The sequence below is a fragment of the Nicotiana tomentosiformis genome, chromosome 2 (assembly GCF_000390325.3).
Source record: "Nicotiana tomentosiformis chromosome 2, ASM39032v3, whole genome shotgun sequence".
Taxonomy (NCBI): Eukaryota; Viridiplantae; Streptophyta; class Magnoliopsida; order Solanales; family Solanaceae; genus Nicotiana; species Nicotiana tomentosiformis.
This window is the reverse complement of record NC_090813.1, coordinates 105,544,302-105,569,232: the sequence shown is the minus strand read 5'-3', so window position 1 is coordinate 105,569,232 and position 24,931 is coordinate 105,544,302. Positions and strand designations below refer to the sequence as shown.

Here is a 24,931-nt window from a genome sequence, read left to right as displayed (position 1 = left end):
CATATATTTTGTGTGGTTATAAATCATTGCATAAAGGTAAATTGTTTCCAAATAGGAAAGAAGTCATTATTTTTGGTACAGACTAAAAAGAAAATAAGTTCACATAAATTGAAACGGAGGGAGTATATATTTCGGTACGGTATCGGTATTTCAGTATTTTATTTTAAAATATCAAATACCATACTTAATACCATTTTTTTTAAATTTAAACCAAATATCATACCGAATACCAAAACTCTATTTTTACGCATCCAACTTATTCCAAAGTGTATTTAAGACATCATATTTGCTACGTGGTCTGTGAGTGCGTAACCAAATAAATAAGAGCGTGAACCCTTAAAAATAATTTCCCCAATCCTCGTTTATATATATATATATATATATTTTAAATTATTGGTCCCCACAACCCCACCCTTTCCTTCTCCTCCTCCTCCTTGTCCTCCTCCTCTTCTTCCTCATACCCCTAACCCGAAATATAGGGACAAAATAAAAAGCATGGGGAGTTAAAGCGTCCAACTAACCTAAAAGGTTTTTACAACTAAAAGAGAATCATCTATAAAATACTCTTTTTCTGTATTATCTTTAAAATTTTCAATTTAGATTATAGTTACTGTAAATAAACCCAGAAAAGATTAAAAGACTGTGAAAACGTATATTACTCTTCTCTGTGAGTAATGCTTTTTCTCTCAAAAATTTGGGGGCAACGTGTGCTAAAATCATAAGAACCAAAACGAAGAAATATAAAGTGAATTTTTTTGACAAAGGTCCATCGAGATTTGACCTGAGATTATCATTTTCCTCTCTGTTTTTTTCTCAAAGGTGAACAACGGAGAAGTTTCAATTTAGTTTTTATGTCTTCCGTTCTCTGAGCTCGTTTGGATTAGCTGATTTGAAATAGCTGATAAACATTATGTGCGGAAAAATACTTTTAAGGGGTGAAGCTGATTTAATAAATAAGCAGTTACGTGTTTGGATACAAGTGCTGAAATTGATAATAAGCTGCTGCAATGTTTAATAAAAAAGTGCTGATAAGTTCTTTTTCTATTAAAATAACTTAAATAACCTTAGAACTGTTTATACTTTTAAGAGTGTAATTTCTTCAAAATTTTAGATTCGAGATCGATTCAAATACAAAATATTCTATTTGTCATTTTATTTTAAATATAACTGTGATTAGATAAGATAATTTTTATGATAAGCATAGTTTAATGAACATAGTTTGAACTGAAAAGAGGTTTAAATATGTAGGTTAGGGTTCCTATAATCTTGCAATAAAATTTATAATTCAAAATATAGTCTTCAGTTTTAGTAGTTAATATTTGTTATCAGAACAATACTGCAATAAGATAATTGAAGACCTAATGCATAACTTTATAGGATTCATCACGAAGGACACTAGTGTTTACATAAATACAAATATGCAAAGAAATAGAGAATTTGCTTACCTCAAATATTAGTGAGAAGTGCAGACTTGAAAATGCAAAGGTTTAGGTTTGAATCAATACGTGAGGAAATAGATTTGTGGTGAAGAAATAGGTTTGACGTAGGGATACATGAGTTTTATTTTAAAAAGGAATATTTTAGGGATAAAATAGTAAAAATTTTGGTCAAACTTAAAGTGATTATAAGCTAAAAAATTATAAGTTAGGGGTGACCAGCTTATAGCTTTTGGCTTATTTTTGGCTTATAAGCACTTTTAACTTTGCCAAACGCATAGATAAGCATAAAAGTGCTTATAACTTATAAGCTTAGCCAAACACCCTCTTTGTCTAAGGTTTGTTATGGGAGGTATCATTGCAAAAGTGAATTTGTGTGAAGGTTAGGAGGTGGTTATGGCTTTTTTTTTTTTTCGAGGTCTCCGGCGACGGCAAAGGGCAAAAGAAGATGGGAAGTTAGTGTATTTTAAATCAGGGTTATAAGAGTAATTTTTGATATTTTCTTTTATTTTTTTCAGTTAATAACACGTGTCACGATCTTATTGATGCGTGACATTACATATATTTTGAAAAACGGATCAAGAAAAAAAAAGTGAGTCTCAGACACACTTTGTAAAAGATTGAGTGTGTAAAAGATTAACCGTGCTTAGAAAGTGTGTCATAGAGATTTGGTCCTAAGTTTCGGGGTAAACTATGTATTTTTCCTCTAAAAATATAAAAGAGAAACTTATTGTTAATAATACCAAATAATACCGGAGCACGAACACGGAAGAATAAAATTCAATTGTCAGATAGGAATAATACCAAATAATTCATAGTTCTGATTGATGAGTCGCGAGCCGGTGTTAACGAGAGGCTGGAAGTTTGGAGACAAGCTTTTGAGTCTAAAGGTTTCGAGCTGAGCAGGAAGAAGACGGAATACCTGGAGTGTAAGTTTAGCACTGAGCCGGGAGAAGTGGGCGTGGATGTGAGTCTTGACTCACAGGTCATCCCAAGTAGAGGCAGTTTCAAGTACCTTGGGTCGGTTATCCAGGGGGGAGGGGAGATCGACGAGCATGTCACACACCGTATTGGGGTAGGATGGATGAAGTGGAGGTTAGCATCTGGAGTCCTGTGTGACAAAAGAGTGCCACTGATACTCAAAGGTAAGTTCTATAAAGTGGTGGTTAGACCGGCCATAATGTATGAGGCTGAGTGTTGGCCTGTTAAGAACTCACATATCCAGAAGATGAAAGTAGCAGAAATGAGGATGTTGAGGTGGATGTGGGGGCACACTAGGATGGATAGGATTAGGAATGATGATATTCGAGAGAAGGTGTGCATGGCTCCCAGTGATGACAAGATGCGTGAAGCGAGTCTCATATGGTTCAGGCATGTACAGAGGAGGAGCCCAGATGTCCCGGTAAGAAGGTGTGGGCTAGGCTTGTGCATGGATCGGATCGGATCGGATTTAACACATTTCGGATCAGATTTTCGGATTTCGAATTCTAGAAAATGCAATCCGAATCCGATTCGAATTAATATCGGATTGGATCGGATTTTAAATTTTGGATCGGATCGGATTTCGAATCGGATTATTATGCCTCAAAGTTGCAAACTCATATGTATATTTTCTTTGTAAAAGAGGCAGTACAGTAAGAAAAAATTATGTTTATACAATTATGAGAGTACTATGGTGCCAATAGAGCTAAATTCATCAATTGTAAATGTAATAACTTGGAGGAAAATCTAAAGGAAGTACTAATTATCCGAATTAAAGTTTAGAATTTATACATGCCCTAATAATTTCGGATCGGATCGTGTTAAAATTATACCAATCCGAATCTGATCCGAAATCTGAAATTTTAATAAACACAATCCGAAATTTGATCCAATCCGAAATTGAAAGGATCGGTTCGGATTTCGAATATTCGATCTAAATGAACAGCCCTAGTGTGAGCGGCTGGTTGTGGAGGGCACGAGAAGAGGTAGAAGGCGGCCGAAGAAGTATTGGGGAGAGGTGATCATGCAGGACATGGCAAGACTTTAGATTTCCGAGGACATGACAGTTGATATGAAGATGTGGAGGTCGAGTATTAAGGTTGTAGGTTAGGAGCTAGTTGAGTCTTGCCTTAGTTCGTACCATTATAAGACTAGTCTGGTAGGGTTTTTGTCTAAGCTAGCTAGTGGCAATATCGTGTCATACTATTTCGCTTTTCAGTGCCAGACCTATTTACTAGCTATCGCTTTTGCTTTGCATATTTCTTCTCGATTTAATGTTTGTTCCTATTTTTCGTACGATTTGTGCAGTGATACTCATATTGTCCCCTTATAACAGCCTCAGCTAGATATAAGGTCTGGGATTTGACTGGCTTATTGTTGTTGTCAGATAGGAAAATACTGAAGAACAATCGGAATAGGATTTTATCAATGGAGTTGGAAACATCTCAACTGGAAGATACTAGGATTACTACGGTAACAGGGTCAACCTCTTTCATGATGTATACGCCACCCAGTGGATCCAGCCATAGCTTGGGGAAGCAACCCTTAGCACCAACACCTAAGAGTGCTGCCTCAACGATACCGGTGCAATTAATTGCAAAGGAACATCAACCAGAGCCGATTGAGGTTGATGCGAGAAGTTTGGGGAAGACGAATCCAGGACAACTGGCTAAAAATACAAGCTCTGAGATCCTTGAGAAGACAACTGGAAAGGAGAAGGTGAGTGAGAATCGGGAAAATAGTAGGGGTGCGAATCGAAACCTGGTTATGCATTACTTAGCTGATAAGGAGAAGAATTGGGCAAACATATTCTCTAGCAATAGGTTGGCTGCAAAAGGTATGAGCTTAAAATATGTTGCCCCTATGATTAAGGAAGGTGAAAAAATTGTGCAATTGAGAAAAGAAGATGTAGAGAAGGAGACAGAAAAATGGAAAACAACAGTAATCCTATATGTAGTAGGGGATACCCCAACTATAGGAGCTCTGGAAAGATTTATAAAAGCTCAGTGAAATTTTGTTGCAAAACCTAAGATCTACTACCACAATGAAGACTACTTTGTCATCAAATTTAGTACAATGGAGGACAGGAATGAGGTAATCTTCTCTGGACCACATACTTTGAATAATAGGCCTATAATTCTCAAAGCTTGGGAGCCAAACTTTGATTTCAGTGAGGAAGTTTTAAGCACAATACCTCTGTGGGTTAAATTCCCAAATTTACCTCTTAATTGTTGGTTTATGGAATCACTGAGTAGAATTTGTAGTGTGATGCGGAATCCTATATATGCGGATGAATGTACATCGAAGATAGAGAGGATTTCTTTTGCTAGAGTGCTAATAGAGATGGATGTGACCAAGCCACTGCCCCGAATTATTAAAGTCCATGATCTAGATGGGAAAGTATTTGAGCAGGAAATATGGTATGATTGGCAACCACAGTATTGCAACAAATGTTTACAAATTGGTCACATGTGGTCTGTTGAACTGCCTCCGAAAAAACCAGCACAACAGCCAAGAGGTTATCCTAAAAAACAGATGCATGAGTGGTAAACAAAGGGTGGAAAGCTGGGCGTGCCGCAAAAGACAGTTGATGCTTAGAAAGATGAGCCGCCTAAGTGTCCAGTTGTTCATCCAGTTGTGCAGGAACCAGAGCAAGTAGACAAATGAAAGATGGAAGTGGGCAAGACTGCTACAAAGAATGTCCAGGGACCAAGAACTGGCAAAGATCTACTCAACATTACTAATGGGTTCAGTCCATTAGGTGACCAAGGGAACATTTTGCAGCAACATCCTGGTGGTACAAATGATAAAGGCAAGTGTAGTAAAAGGAGTGGATTTGGTAGTACTGAAATCCCTACAATTCTAACATGAAGTTGATTACATGGAATGTAAGGGGAATGAATAAGTTGTACAAATAAAAGGAGATTAAGGTATTTATTAGTAGAAATAAAATAAAGATGATAGCTATAGTCAAGCATAGAGTAAAGGAGCAGAATGCCGGACAAATCATAAAAAAGATAGTCCCTGGTTGGAGTTGGCATGATAATTACAATTCAAACACTAGAGGGAGAATTTGGATTTTGTGGGACCATAATGTTATAGACTATACTCCACTGCAAGTGGCAAGTCAATATATACATGGGTTGGTGAAGTTTCAGGCTACTGAGTTCTATTTCACTGCTATCTATGGCCTACACACTGTTGAAATAAAAGAAGTTTGTGGACAGAACTGAAGCAATTAGTGACCTTACAACAAGGATCATGGCTATTAATGGGAGATTATAATGCTATGCTTCAGGTAGACGATAGAATAAATGGTGCAGATGTCCAGGAACAGGAGATTAAAGATTTCAAGGACTTCCTAATTGACACAGAACTAACTGAAATAAAGACAGTAGGAAGGCAATACACTTGGACAAACAATCACATCTACAGCAAAATTGACAGAGCACTGGTGAATGTGGAATGGATAGTGAATTGGCCTCATCTGGAAGTTATGGTACTAGACCCTATGTTCTCGGACTATTCCCCCTATGTATTACTTTCGAAGATCAAGCAGGCACATGTGGTAGACTTTTTAAATTCTTAAATCACCTCTCTGATCATCAGGACTTTTTGGCAAGAGTGATAGAGGATGGAGCAAACCAGTAAATGGAATTTATCTGAAGGGTGTTTGGCTAAAATTAAAAAATGTTAAAAGTATGAAATGAAACTGTTAAATAAGGAAGAATATGATGCTGTGGATAGGAAAATCATTGATATCAGGGGCAATTTGCAAGAGGCACAAGGGCAAATGAGGTGTCCCGGGCATGACCCTGTATTGTTTGACAGGGAGAAAATACTGAAGATTGAACTAGAATAATAGACAATGGTTGAAGAGACGATTGCTAAGCAGAAATCAAGGGTAAAATGGTTGCAATTGGGGGATTCTAATAGCGCTTATTTTTTTGCCTGCATGAAGAATAGGACTGCTACTAATCAAATCAGAAGACTTGTAACTACAGATGGGTGATGTTGCAATCAGAAGATGAAGTAAACAAATACTAAATTTTTATAAGAAACTTTTGGGTACTTCAGCTTTTCAATTGCCTGTTGTGCAGGATTCACTGTTCTCAAATGGGCCTAAGCTGAGTAGAAATCAACAACTCCATTTGATCTCTCCTGTTACAAAAGAAGAAATCTACATGGCAGTGAAGGATATGGATGATATGAAGGCACCTGGAGTGGATGGATTTAATGCTTGTTTCTACAAAAAAAAAGAAGCTTGGCAAGTTATAGGGGAAGAGGTAACAACTGCTATCCTGAACTTCTTTGAGAATGGGGATATGTATAGGCCAATGAATTGCACTTCTGTAACTCTTGTTTCTAAAGTAAACAATCCGTCAATGATTGAACAATTCAGACCAATTTCATGTTGTTCAGTGATATATAAGATAATTTCAAAGGTGCTAACAAAGAGAATGCAAAAGGTGATAGATAGCATGGTGGATATGAGTCAATCAACTTTTGTCCCATGAAGATTGATTGCTGATAACTTTATTCTCAGTCAGCTAGTGAGGGGCTATGATAGGAAAGGTATTTCTCCAAGATGCATGCTAAAAGTGGATATGCAAAAGGCATATGATTCAATGGGGTGGATTTTTGTAGAACAAGTTCTGAAGGGGTTGCACTTCCCTTCTAAGTTTACTCAGTAGATCATGATGTGCTTAAAAACTATCTCTTATTCTATCCTCATAAATGGGAAGCCATGTGAACTTTTTCCTGCAAAGAAAGGATTGAGACAGGGCGACCCAATGTCCCCATTTTTGTTTGTTTTGGTGATGGAATATTTCTGTAGAGCTCTAAAGCAGTTAGGACAAGAACCAGACTTCAATTACCACCCAAAGTGTGAAAAGATGAAAATCATACAGTTGGGATTTGCTGATGACTTACTTCTATTTTGCAGGGGAGATGTGAAGTCTGTCCAAATGCTATTTGACTATTTACAGGAGTTTTCCTCATCTTCTAGACTTAATGCAAATAGGGACAAAAGCTCCATTTATTTTGGAGGAGTGAACGATATAGTGCAACAACAGATTATGGAGGGAACTGGTTTTGCAAAGGGTGACTTGCCTATAAGGTATTTGGGAGTTCCCTTGAGCTCAAAGAGACTCTCAGTTATTCAATGTCAACCCTTGCTTGATAAGATGCTAGGTAGAATTCAAATCTGGACATCAAAGCTCTTATCCTAGGGAGGTAGGGTCTAGTTGATAAAAAGTGTTATGTTCTCAATACAAGTATTCTGGTCACAAATCTTTGTGCTACCCGTAAAGGTAGTCAAGCTAATAGAGTCTACTTGTCGAAAATACTTATGGACTGGCGGGGCTGAACCATCTAAAAGGGCTTTACTTGCATGGGAAAAGAGTCTGCTACCCCCAAGTAGCAGGTGGAATGAATGTTTTGGATGTGGCTAGTTGGAATAAAGTAGCCATATGTAAGCGTATATAGAATTTGTGTACAAAAAAAGATAGTTTGTGGGTAAAATGGGTTCACACTTACTATATAAAAAAGCAGCAAAACTGGAATATTGCACCAAAACAAGCCTCATGGGTAGTACAAAAAATTTTGAAGGCTAGAAAGTATGTAGATCAAGCAAGAATGGGGGAACCTGAGTTTCAGACAATGGCAATATTCTCTATCAAGAAAATGTATGTCTCGATTAGAGGTATTTTCCCTAAGGTGTCACGGAGGAAATCAGTGTGTAGTAACCTAGGAGCTCCTAAATGTATATTGATAATGAGATTAGTAGCACATGGAAAGTTGAATACTAGGGATAGGCTGCTAAAATGGGGGTTGAGTGTTCCACAAAACTGTCCTCTATCTGTTACTGAAACTCAAAATATAGCACATCTATTCTTTTCAATGTGACTTATCTGCACATATCTAGAATAAGATCTTACAATGGCAAGGTATAAGCAAACATCTCGCTAAGCAGCCTTAGGTGCGCCTCCTGTCTTATTTCAGAAGAAGAAGGAGGGTACCATGCGCTTATGTATTGATTATCGGGCCCTTAACAAGGTCACTGTGAAGAATAAGTACCCTATCCCTCTCATTGCTGATTTATTTGACCGCTTGGGGCAGGCCAAGGTGTTCACCAAAATGGATTTGAGGAAAGGTTACTACCAAGTGCGGATTGCCGATGGAGACGAGCCCAAGACAACTTGTGTTACACGGTATGGGGCTTTTGAATGGTTGGTAATGCTATTCGGTTTGACAAACACTCCTGCAACCTTCTGCACTTTGATGAACAAACTATTCCATCCCTTCTTGGATCAGTTTGTTGTCATATATTTAGATGATATTGTGGTTTACAACAACAATATGGAAGACTGCGGAACACCTTCGCAAGGTATTCAAGGTAATAAGGGAAAATGATCTGTGCATCAAACATGAGAAATGCAGCTTCGCACAGCCCATAGTACAATTCCTCGGGCATACAATCAGGCATCGGGAAATTCGAATGGATAGAGACAAGGTGGAAGCTATCCAGGACTGGGAAGCTCCAACAAAGGTACCGGAACTTCGGTCCTTTCTCAGCTTAGCCAACCATTATCGGAGATTCATCTTCGGTTACTCGGCTATTGCAGCCCCCCTCACTAACTTGCTGAAGAAGGACAGAGAGTGGGAATGGAGCGACATCTGCCGGAAGGCATTCGAGAAACTCAAGGCAGCAATCACCAAGGAACCCGTATTGGCACTGCCTCATTTCTCGAAAGTTTTTGAAGTTCAGACTGATGCGTCTGACTTTGCTATAGGAGGCGTACTGATGCAAGAGGGCCATCCTATAGACTTTGAGAGTCGAAAGTTGAATGACGCTGAAAGGCGTTACACGGTCCAAGAGAAAGAAATGTCTATTGTAGTCCACTACCTGAGGACTTGGCGTCATTACTTGTTCGGGGCACATTTTGTTGTCAAGACTGACAACGTTGCAACAAGCTACTTCCAAACACAGAAGAAGCTATCTGCCAAGCAGGCCCGTTGGCAAGATTTCTTGGCCGAATTTGACTACACCCTGGAATATAAATCGGGGAAAGCAAACATAGTTGCCGATGCTTTGAGTCGCAAGACAGTACTAGCAACCATGGTTATCTCAGCAAGCAGTGGCATCATCAAGACCACAAGGAGGGCATGCAATATGACCCCGTGGAAAAACAGCTTCTTGCCTTGGCCAGTCAAGGCAAAACTCAGAGATTTTGGGAAGAAGGCTGGCCCGCGGCGAGGGGAGCCGCGGGCGCCGCACAGGCGAGCAGTGCCGCTACCCAATGTAAGGATTTGGGCCCGTGACACTACCACTTGTCGCGGAACTATTTTTCTGAGGGTTCGGCGAGGGCAGCAAAGTTAGCCTGAGTGCTACTTAGCTTCAGCCCTTAGACAATAAATAGCACAATCGTGCTAAAGCGATGGCAATCACACGAAACAAGCAAGAAAGCTATGAAAGAAAGAGACTCAAATTTGGGAGGCAAGTGCCAATTTTCTGTTGTATTATGCAATATCTGATGCTTTACAAAGAATGAATACAAAGCCTATTTATAGAACTAAAATGGCCATACAAAGGGGGTGGTTGGCAAGGCTGTTACAGCAGCCTGGTGCATTCCAGCATGGAAAGCTGCCTGGTACATTCCAGCATGGAAAGCTGGAAAGGCAGACTTTGTGGGATCTGATGTCAACCATGGCCCAGAAGGTCAAAGATGCCTTCCCACTGATGGCTGCTTGTCTCTTGGTTAGCAGACTTTCTGCCAAAGGTGCTTTCAGTGGGCATCTCATCATTTCTGTGTAGGCCTATGTGTTTTTCCACTGATGGCAGCCCGAGATTTGAGCTCGGACAAGCCACGCCATTGCTGGTTTTACTGAAAATTAATAGGTGCGATGGAGGGGCGGTGCACACTCCCCCACTTAAAATGGCGACGACCCCGGTGCCACACAACTGAAGATAATTGTGGACTTGTTCCCTGAACTGCCACAAATCTTCATACTTCTCCCATGATGCCTCCTCTAGCAAAGTTCCTTTCCAGTGAACAAGGAACTGTGCGCTCGAATTGCCCCATCCTTTTCCACGGACCAACTGATGGTCTATGATGGCTTCCAATTGCTTGTCTGTTGCTTACGGAGTAGCAAAAATTTGGCCTCGGCTGGACTGTGCCCGATCCTTGTCTTCCATGTCTTCAAAATATGGTTTCAATTGGCTAGCATGGAAGACTGGATAGATTTTCAGATGACGCGGCATGTCCAGTCGATAAGATATTATCCCCACTTTGGCAACAATTTCGAATGGGCCCTCATATCGGCGAATCAGACTATGATGTAAGCCTCGCAGTGATTTGAACTGCCATAGATTTAATTTTACCATGACCCTGTCTCCAATCCTATAGTTGACTGGACGACGCTTCCGGTCCGCAAATTTCTTCATTTTGTGGGCAGCCTTGTCAAGATATGACCTGGCTAGATCGGCTTGTTCCTCCCAAAACTTGGCCATGTGAAAAGCCCCCGGATTCTTCAATCCGACGTTGGCGGGCAATGATTGAGGAGTGTTGGGCTGTTGCCCAGTTGCAAGATCAAAGGGACTCTTCCCAGTCGCCTCGCTGCGTTGCAAATTGTAAGAGAATTGAGCTATATCCAATAGCTTAGCCCAGTCTCTTTGATTGGCGCTGACATAATGCCTCAGATAGCATTCAAGCAAGGCATTAATCCTTTCCGTTTGCCCATCTGTTTGCGGATGGAAACTTGTTGAGAAGTGCAGTTGAGTTCCCAACAAGCTGAACAATTCTTTCCAGAATGCGCCGGTAAAACGAGGGTCTCGATCGCTTATGATGTGCTTAGGCACGCCCCAATATTTTACGATGTCCCTCAAGAATATACGTGCTGCCTCTTCAGCTTTGCAACCGGCAGTGGTATCAGAGCCTAGGTTCTTGCATGGCTAAGAACTCACAGCGTAACATTGAAGAAACTCACATTGAAGCGAACCCAGAACCACAAAGAGGGATGGGTCGAAAGCGCGACAAAAGTAGGGCCAGTGACGCATCTCCGCCTGAAAGCGAGTTGCTGCCCTATGTAGAACCCGAAACTTCCAAAGCTACATCTCTCGATGAGAGAGTTGGGCTGATAGAAAAGGGTCTGAAGGTCGTACACCGTCGTATTTCCGCTGCAGAAAACAATATCTGTTCACTTGAGTCAGTTGCCCTTGATGGACTTGAAGAAGTGAAAGGGAACGTTCAGGAGCAAGACGACGGGCTAACCAACCTTGAACTCAAGCTCACTGAGGCTTTGTCTGCCTTACAGGCAGAAGTTGAAACTTTAAAACTGCGTCAAGAGGAGACAGCAGGAACCACTGGGCGAGGTCCCATCACTGTCTGGGAAACACGTATTGAGGCTCCTAAACCCAAAGAATTTCGGGGTGAAAGAAGCGCTCAAGACGTGGAAAACTTCTTGTGGCAGCTGGATGCTTATTTCGAACATGTAAGCATTACCAACGATGCTGCCAAAATCCGAACGGCAGCCATGTACTTATCAGATACCGCCATACTTTGGTGGCGCAGAAAGAAGGCAGATATGGAGAAAGGAACATGCTCCATTGACACTTGGAAGCAGTTCAAAGAGGAGCTAAAACGACAGTTTTATCCTCAAAACATTATGCACGAGGCTCGCCGACAGTTGAGGGAGCTTAGGCAAACATCCTCCATCCGTGAGTACGTAAAGGATTTTACAAAACTCACCGTTCAGATTCCCAACTTGACCAGTGAGGATTTATTGTTCCATTTATTGGGAGGAGGCATCATGGGAGAAGTACGAAGATTTGTGGCAGTTCAGGGAACAAGTCCACAATTATCTTCAGTTGTGTGGCGCGGTGTCGTCGCCATTTCAAGTGGGGGAGCGTGCACCGCCCCGCCATCGCACCTATTAATTTTCAGCAAAACCAGCAATGGCGTGGCTTGTCCGAGCTCAAATCTCGGACTGCCATCAGTGGAAAAACACATAGGCCCACACAGAAATGATGAGATGCCCACTGAAAGCACCTTTGGCAGAAAGTCTGCCAACCAAGAGACAAGCAGCCATTAGTGGGAAGGCATCTTTGACCTTCTGGGCCATGTTTGACATCAGATCCCACAAAGTATGCCTTTCCAGCTTTCCATGCTGGAATGCACCAGGCAGCTTTCCATGCTGGAATGTACCAGGCTGCTGTAACAGCCTTACTAGCCCTGCCAACCACCCCTTTTGTATAGCCATTTTAGTTCAATAAATAGGCTTTGTATTCATTCTTTGTAAAGCATCAGATATTGCATAATACAACAGAAAATTGGCACTTGCCTCCCAAATTCGAGTCTCTTTCTTTCATAGCTTTTTTGCTTGTTTCGTGTGATTGCCATTGCTTTAGCATAATTGTGCTATTTATTGTCTAAGGGCTGAAGCTAAGTAGCACTCAGGCTAACTTTGCTGTCCTCGCCGAACCCTCAGAAAAACGGTTTCGCGACAAGTACGAAGTTGAACAAATTACACGGTCCAAGAGAAAGAAATGACTGTTATAGTCCATTGCCTAAGGACTTGGCGTCATTACTTGTTGGGGGCATATTTTGTTGTCAAAACTGACAACGTTGCAACAAGCTACTTCCAAACACAGAAGAAGCTATCTGCCAAGCAGGCTCGTTAGCAAGATTTCTTGGCCGAATTCGACTACACCCTGGAATATAAACCGGAGAAAGCTAACGTAGTTGCCGATGCTTTGAGTCGCAAGACAATACTAGCAACCATGGTTAGCTCTGCAAGCAGTGGCATCATCAAGACCATCAAAGAGGGAATGCAACATGACCCCATGGCGAAACAGCTTCTTGCCTTGGCCAGTCAAGGCAAAACTCAGAGATTTTGGGAAGAAGATGGTCTCTTGTACACCACTGGCAAAAGAGTTTACGTGCCCAAATGGGCAAATCTCCAGCGTACTCTGCTGAAAGAAGGTCATGACTCTGCCTGGGCAGGTCATCCAGGGCAAAAACACACATTGGCCCTGATTGAGTCTTCTTATTATTGGCCTCGGATACGGGATGACATCGAGGTATATGTATACACTTGTCTAGTTTGTCAACAAGACAAGGTGGAATCCAAGCTTCCTGGGGGTTTACTTGAGCCGCTGCCAGTTGCGGTGAAGCCATGGGACAGCATAACCATGGACTTCATCACGTGTTTGCCAAATTCAGAGGGATTCAGCACCATTATGGTGGTTGTCGATAGATTCACCAAGTATGCAACATTTTCAACCACCACTGCCGGTTGCAAAGCTAAAGAGGCAGCACGTATATTCTTGAGGGTCATGGTGTGATGATGTCACAACTCGCATTTAGGAGTTGTGATTTCGGCCAAGAACTGGTGAGAAAAGGTCCTTCTGATGGTCTGACGTAGAGCAGTCTACTTGGGCAACTTGGGCTTTTTAATTTTAAGCATATATAAGGGGAGTATAGGTGATGAAAGCTCTGACCTGCCTCCCCCATGCGTGCTGCCACTGAGCCGTATAGAACGAGCTACCTTGGGGGCAACCTCAAGGTCCTGCCTAGATGACTCAAAGGAGTGTCAAAGGTATCCACACGAGTTTGGGAACTCGTATGGACGGCGTAATGCCTTCGAGCCTGCGTTGGGCATCAAAGTGGCGCTAGAGGCTCGAAGTGTGGGACGGCCAGCCCCGTGGGCTGCCTAATGTCGGAAGGAGACCTCCGTGCCGATTGGATACTTGACGCACCTGTCATAGGGGCCTCATGTGTCGACTTGTGAGCATGGCTTTGGTTCAACCATGCAAGCAAGGGTCCGTTGGCCTAAAGGTGCAGGTGTGGGCGACACTGCACTACTTCGGAATAGAAGCATGCTGCAGGAGGGCTATGTATAGGCATGACACAAAAGACGCGCATGACAATGGCCAAGGGCTAAAGGTTGCCTTACTCGGGCGAGGCACGAGCTAGTCGCGGATACACTAGGCGAGTGTCAAGCTTGAGGATTGGGCTGTGCACGCGGGAGCCGGACGGGCTAGCAGGTGCCGCTACCTAATGTAAGGATTTGGGCCCGTGACACTTGGTATCAGAGCTGATTAAGGCCATACTATGCCATGGCACAACATCAAGGCAAAGGGTGGATATGGCGAGTGCATTTTGGATGTCAGTGCTGAGATCACGTCAAAGCAGAGATTGATGTTCATATGCCACCAAAGATCGAGAAACCGATACTGATGGTCGACGAAAGAAATGTGTGATTCCATTGTCTTTCATGAGTCTAAGGTGCTACTGAATGAGGTAATATGCCGATGAGCCAGATGGCCAAGAGAAAGCCATGTTTTCCAGGTCGTGCAACCATATTACGAAAGAGTGGGAGCCTTGGACTATAAACTTGGGCATGATCATAGCGGAGATCTTGCCAAGGATACGTGCAACACATCAAGTTGAGTGTCTTTCCTTCGGGAGAAGACCTTTGGGTTGCCTGAGGGCATTGCCAAGGTGAGGAAACGAATTCGAGGGTATAGCGAAGCTTCGAAATGGGGCGAGTTTCCAAGTTAGAAGGTGTCATCATTCTGGAAAGAGGTATGTCGAATGATCGGGGACCGTGAGTGTCCAAGTGCGAGGCACACCGAACCGAGAAGCCGTGCTAGCAGGGCCAAGAGGGTGCCTGTCTATAGGGCGAGTATTGAACTACTACCGGGAGCATTGGCTACTTGCTGAGGAAATGACAACTGGAAAACAAAGAGCTTTGTTCGGAAATGCGGCAATGCTATGACTTTGGGAATGTAGTACTCAGCAAAGGTCGTCCCAAGTGCTGGCCGAATGCCAAGTGGGACGACAGAGCTAAGATGTATCCTCCACATTGAGTGTGGGAGGATCCCGCCTATGCAAGAGGCATATGGGCGAAGTCGTGGGTCTGGAAGCGAACACATCTTCAAGGTAGTGAAGGCAAAGAAAGCTACGGGAGCTATGCCAAGAGGGCGTCTTAATGCTACGGGAGCGAAAGGCTACGAGAGCTATGCCAAAGAGGGCATCTTAAGGCTACGGGAGCAAAAGGCTACGGGAGTGACGTCAAAAGAGCACATGATGTGCTAACCTGTGAAGGAAAGCTTCAGACGGACATGAAGGCCGTGAGGGTCATGGTGTAATTGACTAGTGTGGGTCAATCACAAAGTTAGACACCAGAGGGTGCAAGTGCGGAGGCACTTTCCAAGTGAACACCAAATGGAGGTGAAATGCAGAGGCACGCTTGGAAGATACTTGGGGGAGAAGTGCATGGGGCATGACTCCTTTTGAGAAAGGACTTCGAGGAAGTCCAACCCATAGGACAAAGGGAGCTTGAATGGGCATACCTGAGGGGGCAGACTCCGGGATGTCTTAAGCCATGATGTGTCATCGGGGACGATGACATTATGAGTGTGGGAGGATGTCACAACTCGCATTTTGGAGTTGTGATTTCGGCCAAGAACTGGTGAGAAAAGGTCCTTCTGATGGTCTGATGTAGAGCAGTCTACTCGGGCAACTTGGGCTTTTTAATTTTAAACATATATAAGGGGGGTATAGGTGATGAAAGCTCCGACCTGCCTCCCCAATGCATGTTACCACCGAGCCGTATAGAATGAGCTACCTTGGGGGCAACCTCAAGGGCCTGCCTAGATGACTCAAAGGAGTGTCAAAGGTATCCACACGAGTTTGGGAACTCATATGGATGGCGCAACGCCTTTGGGCCTGCGTTGGGCATCAAAGTGGCGCTGGAGGCTCGAAGTGTGGGACGGCCAGCCCTGTGGGCTGCCGAATGTCGGAAGGAGACCTCCGTGCCGATTGAATACTTGACGCACCTGTCATAGGGGCCTCATGTGTCGACTTGTGAGCATGGCTTTGGTTCAACCATGCAAGCAAGGGTCCGTTGGCCTAAAGGTGCGGGTGTGGGCGACACTGCACTACTTCGGAATGGAAGCGTGCTGCAGGAGGGCTATGTATGGGCATGGCACGAAAGACGCGCATGACAATGGCCAAGGGCTAAAGGTTGCCTTACTCGGGCGAGGCACGAGCTAGTCGCGAATGCACTAGGCGAGTGTCAAGCTTGAGGATTGGGCTGTGCATGCGGGAGCGATGCTTAGTCCTGGGCTAAGGACAAGGCATGTCCTAGTCCAATCCCCCCAGGGCGCGCATGGATCGTGATCCTAAGATGAAGCGCCACGACATGTCTAGGGCCAAGGGCCTAGGCATCTTACGGGCGTCACAAGTTGGGGCGCGCCTACGGGCGAGTCCCACCAACAGGCACAGGATCGTGCTTGGGAATCCTGGGAAAGGAAGAAGGTTGGCCTGCAGCGAGGGAAACTGCAGGCACCTGACGGGCGAGCAGGTGCCGCTACCCAATGTAAGGATTTGGGCCCGTGACAGTGGCACTAGATTGGCATGATGAGTTGAAGTGGCCTGAGATCTATGCAAAAGGGAGGAAAGCTGAGGCAAAGGTGTATATAATGGCTCTAGCAGCAAGCTTGTATTACATCTGGAGAGAAAGGAACCTCAGAATTTTTCAAAACAAGCAGTCTGATCTTGAACATAATTGTAAAGCAGGCAAGATTGGCTAGGAAGCTTGAGCTACTTAATTTTTATCCTTAGAACTAAGGTAAAAGTAGTTGGATAGGGGTGCAGATAAATAGGTGGGGCTGGTAGTATGGTTTAGTTTCTGAAATTCTTCTGATGTTGAGGCTTCATGTCCAACAATCAAATTGATTTTCTTTCTCTGTATAGATAGTTCACTGGTAATAAAAATCTTTTATTTACCAAAAAAAATTACCAAATATTAGTAACCGAGTAGGCGATAATCAAATTTAAATTTCAGTTGACCAATGACCTCGTCATCCATTTAGTATTTTTTTCCCCTTTCTCCGCAAGGCGTTAACATCGGGAAGAAAAATACCTGAAAAATATAAAATTGCCTCAATAAAAGGGAAAAACAGTGCAACAACTGGTAGAACTTCACTATTGAGTTGTTATTCATCAAAAGACACATGACTATTGTCCCAAAGTACAGAGAATGTTGGATGGCATTTTAAAGTGAAGCCTCACATAGCTTATACACAGGCTTGTTCGAGCTTATTGATATACAAACTGTGACACCAATTCAAAAACTGCTTATGAATAGTGTTGTATCTTTTAAGCACGTCCACGGCAATCTCATGCCACTAACATCTAGTTAAGCAATCAAGTCTACGACCAGGGGATTAGGAATTTGGGATTTGACTATAGCAAAGTCACATAAACTGGAGGTGCACTCATTTTTGGTAGCACATCTTCTCTGATAGTGTTTCAGGACCTATGCCACAAGTAGGTACATTTACTTGTGTAGAAGCTAAGCAATCTAAAAAAAATTAGAGAACCTAGCATGTCCAAATTAGAAAATAATGAAAATGATGCAAGCATATTTTTTACATGAAAGACAGTAGTCTCTGAAAATATCAAAGCGAGCAGTTTCAAAGCTTGATATTCACCCTATCAGGCGTATTACCAGCAACTCAACCAAAACATAATGACAACAACAATATACCCGGTGTAATCCAACAAATGAGGTTTGGGAGAGGGTAGTGTGTATGCAAACCTTAGCCCTACCATGAGAAGGTAGAAAAGCTGTTTCTTATAGACCTCGGCTCAATGACCATCATCAACCAAAACATAAAATCGATAAATAAGCAATCTTTGTGATCGCCGTTTCACTATAACATTAAAAATAGGCGATTATAAAATTATGACATAGGCGGTCACCAAATGTAAATGGGCGATTACTGATATATAACATAGTCGATTTCATTAAAAAGCTAATAAAAATCAAATTTTCTAGAAAATGCGATAAACCATGTTATCAGTAACAAAACAACCGACAAAAATCACGAAGAAAAAAGAATCAAATGGTGACTTGTGCATGAGACTGGATTCTTTAAGTGTGAATTATATTCTTTTAAGTCGACTAGAAAGTTGATTAGCCATTTGAATTTCTGATTAGCCATGCCTAACCATAGCAGGAACTTTGTGATACTATCTGCAATCTGAAAGCAATTAGCACATTTATAGGTGATATAACTTTCTTTATTCATATGTTTGCCAATATTGAAGAGCCTTCATTGAATTGGAATTTATTTTCTTTATGCATTTAGTGTTCTTCAAATTGGGGGAAAATCACAGAACGCAAAAGATAAGTAGAGAAAAAAATCTTAGACTTCTTTTATCAAAGTTGACATGAATGAACAAGAGAAACAAAGATGAAGTTCTTTCCGAAAAAGACTCAATCAATTGATTGCAGGATACTGCTACAGAGTAAAGAAGGAGAAAAAAAGATGAAAGAGCATCAGTCTTTACGGTAAAAGGGCGCGTCTTTTTTTCCGTGTAAGAGATTTTATTTTTAAGATGATGAAAGCTCGCTGAAGAACATCAACAGTTGCTTTAGTTTTTTTCTTTCCTTCCTCTTTCCATGCAAAAAGATAAATAGCTAATAATAGGATCACCTGATTATTAAACTGCGTTTGCACAAGTGTTGGAAATTCTTTTTAAGTAAAACTAAAATTCCTTTGTGTGTGCTTGTTAGTATTTCTAGGAAGCGTTTTCATGAAAATGTCAACCAAATATTTTTTTCTGAGATACAATATACACCCCTCTCCTTTAAGGATCAACCTAAGAAAGTAAGATGCTACTTCAAAAGAAGGATAATTCAATGATCAAAATTGATAATCAGATGCTTTTGGCAGTATGCTCTAGATGGAGAAACTCTTACCATTAATCATGGAACATTGCAAGAGATACACGTTTATGGGATAGAGATAACCAATTCACAAAGTTCTGGCGCAACATCGAACTTTATATTTGTTACATAGTGGGTTCTTCAGCATCGACCAGCAAGCAACCCAAGTTATCTTACTTTCACATTTGCCTTAGAATTTTAAAAAAGGCAACAAAAGAAAAGAATGTGGAATAAAACCTTGAACAAAGAAATAATAAGAGGTATCTATGTTACTCTGCTGCAGCTTCTTCATGGCTGTTCCCCTCGGTTCCTGTCTGTGGCAACGTACCCAGATCCGTACGAGCCTCTGTCTCCTCTTGAGGAATTGCAGAATTTGTCGACTCAACTTGGCTTTGCTGGCTATCATCAGGATTGCCATTTGAGCTGGAAGAATCATTCGATTTGTTTTGATCTGTGTCTGTCTCGTCATTGTCATTTGAGGGATTGATTTTATTCTCAGAACCTGAATCAGAATTAGCGTCTGATTTCTGGTTTGCCTCATTTTGGTCGTTCCCACTTCCTGTTGATTTCTCAGTTGCCCCAGCTGTAACAGAGTTGCCATTTTGGTCAACTGATACAACAGATTCAGAGCTGTTTGAGCTTGTGACTGATTCTTCATTTGCTGAGGAGTTTGAATCACTTTTCTCAGACTGCTGGTCATTTGAAATGTTCTGTGTGCCATCTCCAACAGAAGCAGCCGCGTTGGCTGCGTTCTTCTCATTCTCCTGCTGCTGTTTGTTGGCTTCATTGGTTCCTTCTGCAGAATTGGAGTCTTCACCAGAGTTCTTCTCATTTTGTTTGGTACCAGAGGCAGAACTGTCATTTTCCTGCTGCTGCTTATTGGCTTCATTGGTTTCTGCTGCAGGATTGGAGTCATCACTAGAGTTGTTCTCATTTCCTGCTGCAGGATTTGAGTTATCACTAGTGTTGTTCTCATTTTGGGTATGAGAGGCAGAGTTTTCATTTCCTTGCTGATGTTCATTGGCTTCGTTGGTTCCAGCTGCAGCATCGGAGTTATCACTACTGTTGTTTTCATTTTGATTGGTCTCAGAGGCAGCATTGCCAGTTTCTGTCTGCTGGCTAGTCGCTTCATTGTTTCCTGCCGCAGGATTAGAATTGTCCTCACTGTTGCTTCCGTTACTCGCTTCTCCAGCAGCATTTGCATCTGAAGAACTACTTTGTTCAACCATCTTATTTTCTCCAGCATCTGCCTCCGACTTGTTCAGACTTTCATCACTTCCCTCGTTCTTGTTTTTATCGTCCTGCAACTCATCTTCTCCCTTCTTAGATTGCTCCTCATTGTTCACGGCTACATTACCATCTCCTTCTGTCCCTGTCATGTTTTCAGAATCTGAAGTCTCTTTGACCAATGAACTCTCGTCCTTGCCGTTTTCTACGGTTGCAGCCTCACTTGTCCTATCGTTTTCATCATGAACCTTATCTTCTCCTGATGAGCCAGATTCTTCATTTTTGTTTTGGTTCTCTTCCTTCTCTTTGTTGACTTCATCGTTCTCTCTGCTATCTCCCTCATTCTTCTCTTCTTTGCTCTCATCATTCTCTTTTACTTTTTCCTCATTACTTTCCTCCAACTCTGCTGACTTCTTTTCGCTTTCATTTTCAACTGCTTCTTCGCTTTTATTCTTAGAGATATCTTCACTTCCACTCTCTTCACTTTCTACCTTCTCTTCCTTCACATCAGTTTCTGCATCAACGTTTCCCTCAGCTACCTTCTCTTTACCATCTTCACTTTCACTTTCCTTGTCATTGTTTTCTTTAACATCCTTCTCTTCCTTTTCTATTTCCTGGTCCTTATTTTCTTCACCCTCAACGCCACTTAGCTTTCCCTGATCTTTCTCACTTTCTTCTTCTCTAGTTTCACTGTTGTTGGTGTTCATGTCAGTGGCTTCCTCATTACTCTCACCTTTGCCATCTTCCGTATTCTCTTTGCTTTCTGCTTCAGCATTGTCTTCTCCTCTTGCTTCATTCTCGTGGATTTTCTCCGTTCCTGCATCCTCATCCACTGAATCCCCTTTCTGCTCACTATCCTGTGCTGATTTTTCTAGATCAAGATCATGCTCGTCCACTTTGGTATCGTCGTTGAAACTTTTACCCTCTTCTTCCTCTGTCACCTCCTTCAGCTTCTCATCGTCAATTTCTTCTTCCTTCTTTTGAGGTTGGAGGTCCTTTCGACCTAACCTGATAACATCATTCTCACTTTGTACCTTCTCTGAGACACTTGTGTTTTGTTCATAAGATGCTTTCTTGGTACGTGAGTGCTGGACTTGGTAAAGTAGCCAGATACAAACACCTACAAGTACACATATCTGAAGAGCATGCTTTACCTTGAATCCTTTATTTCTCTGGTTTCTACGTGGTGAATACTTGAACATGATGATTTCCTTCGAATCCAATTACCACAACTTCAAAAAAGATCCCAAAAAAATAAAGGGTAATTTAAGGGCTCGAGCCAGAGCAAGAATCCATGAAATCTAAAGAAAAAAATTCTCTCGATAAAAATACTGACTTATCAAGAGAATAATGGTGCATATAAAGAAAACAAAACAATTGACACTGTTTAACAGAGACCAAAGAGTTCAGATCCATTTGCAGTTCTATTAGACAATCCAATATAATCAACTTAGTTAAAACTAAGGAATTGGTTAGTTGCTGGATCTAACTTGCTACTTATTTACTTCAACCAGATCTAAACATGTTCAGAGTAGCTAAAATATTCATAAAGAAGCAGGTTTTCATCATCTGATCAACTTAAAAAAAAAAAAAAAAAAAAAAACCAACAATCAGACACAAACAAAATCTCTCCAAGTACAATTCATAGAATTGTCGACGTGTTACATTATTTAAAATCGAGTTGTGAATTTACATATAGAAGGCAAACCAGCATGAATTTTTGTTGAAGAAAAATGGCTGGCAAATACAGACAATTGAAACTACACCTATTAAAAACACCCAGAAATACAAACACATTGTTGTCAAAAGATCTGAATTTGTATATAAGCACGGAACAGTCATGAATAATACCCTTACCAACAAGTCAAAACAACATAAATTACAAATCTTTCCACAGTACTAAAAGAGAAAAAGCTGAAAAGGGCATACCTGATATACAGTAATAGAAGCGAGCCTCAGCGTCTGGATTCAAGATCCCTATTCTGACGAAGCAAAAGTAGGTAACTTTATAGGCAAATTTGGTCAAATGATTAGAATGGAAGAAAAGGTACAAAGTTGCAATAAGATCCTTAAACCACAATCTTAGTAATAACAACAATAGTTTACTTCTATAACTGGAACCCCATAAACAATGTTGTTGAAAAAAAGCCAAAGGGAAATGGTTTAAGAGTTTTATGGGTAGCAAGTAGTTTTTGTAGAGGTTGAATCACGAACTATCAGAAGAGGTGAAGACGTGACCCCTGAAATTAAAATGCCTTTTTTCTTTTTAGGTTCAGATCAAGATCCAGTTTTTCTCACTTTATTACGTATTTAAAAACCACACATATTCCCCTCCTTTTATATAATTTAAACAACTGTTGCGTTTACACTGATATCTCTCCTCCTCATCTCCTTATCACTCCCTTCCCCACGCGCCTATAATTGTCAAGAAACAAATTGCTAGAAAATACGACACCGTTAGATGAGATAACGTCGTCGTTGTAATCGACCAAAGGGTTAATGAGTTAATGTACAGTGGAGAACCTGCCACGTGTCATCTGATTAACAAAGGCGGTCTTCGTCGGTGAACCGGTGACCCTTTTTTTAATATTTAGTACTACGTTAAACAAAAAACTGCTGAGTCAGAAATCGGCGAGTTGAAATAATGTTCTCGAAATTTCTAACGACAGCGCTAGGGCGCAGTATCCTTAAACCCTGCGGCAGCCACGGCCGTCTCCGCCAGTTTTCCACGGCGGCAGCGGCGGTTGTGGAGCCGTACGAGGAAGAAACTACCGGCATCACGATGAAAGGTGTGAAAATCTCCGGCAGACCTCTGTACCTAGATATGCAGGCAACTTCTCCTATTGATCCTAGGGTTCTCGACGCTATGCTGCCTTACTATCTCTCCCGTTTCGGGAATCCCCATTCGCGAACTCACCTTTACGGCTGGGAATCAGATCAGGCCGTTGAGGCGGCTCGAGCCCAAGTTTCAGCCCTAATTAATGCATCCCCAAAGGAGATAATTTTCACCTCCGGTGCTACTGAGTCCAATAATATTTCAGTTAAGGGGGTTTTACATTTTTATAGGGATAAGAAGCGACATGTTATTACTACTCAAACGGAGCATAAATGTGTGCTTGATTCTTGCCGTCACTTGCAGCAAGAGGGGTTTGATGTAACTTACCTTCCAGTTGAGTCCGATGGACTTGTGGACCTAGAAAAGTTTCGGGCTGCTATACGGCCTGATACGGGTTTGGTATCAGTTATGATGGTGAATAATGAAATAGGTGTGATTCAGCCCATGGAGGAAATTGGGAAAATTTGCAAAGAATTTAATGTTCCCTTTCATACTGATGCTGCACAAGCGTTGGGGAAGATTCCAATTGATGTGGAGAAGATGAATATAAGCTTGATGTCGTTAAGTGGGCATAAAATTTATGGGCCGAAAGGTGTTGGAGCTTTGTATATTAGGCGTAGGCCAAGGATTAGGGTTGAGCCACAGATGAATGGGGGTGGACAAGAAAGAGGGATTAGGAGTGGGACTGTGCCTACTCCTTTGGTGGTAGGGTTTGGGGCAGCTTGTGAGCTTGCGATGAAGGAGATGGAATATGATGACCAGAGGATTAAGGGTTTGCAAGAGAGGTTGCTGAATGGGATAAGGTCTAAGATTGATGGGGTTGTTGTTAATGGGAGTGTTGAAAGGCGATATGCCGGGAATTTGAACTTATCTTTTGCATATGTGGAAGGTGAGAGCTTGTTGATGGGTTTGAAGGAAGTTGCTGTATCGAGTGGAAGTGCATGTACCAGTGCAAGTTTGGAGCCCTCTTATGTGTTGAGGGCGTTGGGAGTTGAAGAAGACATGGCCCATACTTCGATTCGATATGGAATTGGGAGGTTTACTACTGAGCAAGAGATTGATCGTGCGATGGATCTTACGGTCAAGCAGGTTGAGAAGTTGAGGGAAATGAGTCCGCTCTATGAAATGGTTAAAGAGGGGATTGATATAAAGAGTATCCAGTGGGCGCAGCATTAGTTTGATTGCTGAATGATTGGAATTGGGGCGATAACTGCCACTACATGGGGATGTGGAATGAAGTTGACGGTCCAGGTTCTGCTTCAGAATATCTAGTACATGTCCCTGAACTTCAAGGCTATTGTTATGAGTTTAAGTTTCTTCAATAAGATGTTTACTGTCATCGACTCTATGTTGACACTGTAATTGTGCATGATATAGTGGTAGAGTTGTGCTTTAGTGACAGAGCATAGCATCTATTCTAGTATAAATGATGGGTTGTTTCTGCCCTTTGTTTTGCTTGTGACCATTAAAAAGCTTATACTATGATTTAGACCAATTTGTGTTTGCATGATTGTTTCAGCAATGTTTATGGTGTTTCTGATTGTTTTAGGAAATAATTTACGTTGTTTTACTGCATTTGACAATTCTGCACTGGCCTATACTGTACATGTCAGGGTGTAAAAAGATTGGATGATTGCCTGTGATATAGCAGGGACTTTAATCATCTCATCGCCATCGGTGGTTTAAATTCAACAAAGGTATGTGCTAT

At 41.9% G+C, this 24,931-nt stretch overlaps 3 protein-coding genes across 3 annotated transcripts; 2 read left to right on the top strand and 1 right to left on the bottom strand.

Moving 5' to 3' along the window:
- Nucleotides 1–4,493: 4,493 nt before the first annotated feature.
- Nucleotides 4,494–4,967, top strand: LOC138905341 (uncharacterized). Its single transcript, XM_070193852.1, has one exon. The coding sequence runs from the start codon at nucleotides 4,494–4,496 to the stop codon at nucleotides 4,965–4,967; it is 474 nt and encodes a 157-aa protein (XP_070049953.1).
- Nucleotides 4,968–19,158: 14,191 nt separating this feature from the next.
- On the bottom strand, nucleotides 19,159–22,773 carry LOC104110647 (uncharacterized). The gene is made up of 2 exons (XM_009620178.4): nucleotides 22,317–22,773; nucleotides 19,159–21,619 (listed from the first exon to the last, which is right to left on the bottom strand). Exon 2 carries the CDS (start codon nucleotides 21,587–21,589, stop codon nucleotides 19,430–19,432), a length of 2,160 nt encoding a protein of 719 aa, XP_009618473.1. The 5' UTR covers nucleotides 21,590–21,619; nucleotides 22,317–22,773; the 3' UTR covers nucleotides 19,159–19,429.
- A 216-nt stretch (nucleotides 22,774–22,989) lies between these two features.
- Nucleotides 22,990–24,730, top strand: LOC104110646 (cysteine desulfurase, mitochondrial). The gene has a single exon (XM_009620177.4). The coding sequence runs from the start codon at nucleotides 23,032–23,034 to the stop codon at nucleotides 24,397–24,399; it is 1,368 nt and encodes a 455-aa protein (XP_009618472.1). The 5' UTR covers nucleotides 22,990–23,031; the 3' UTR covers nucleotides 24,400–24,730.
- Nucleotides 24,731–24,931: the final 201 nt, after the last annotated feature.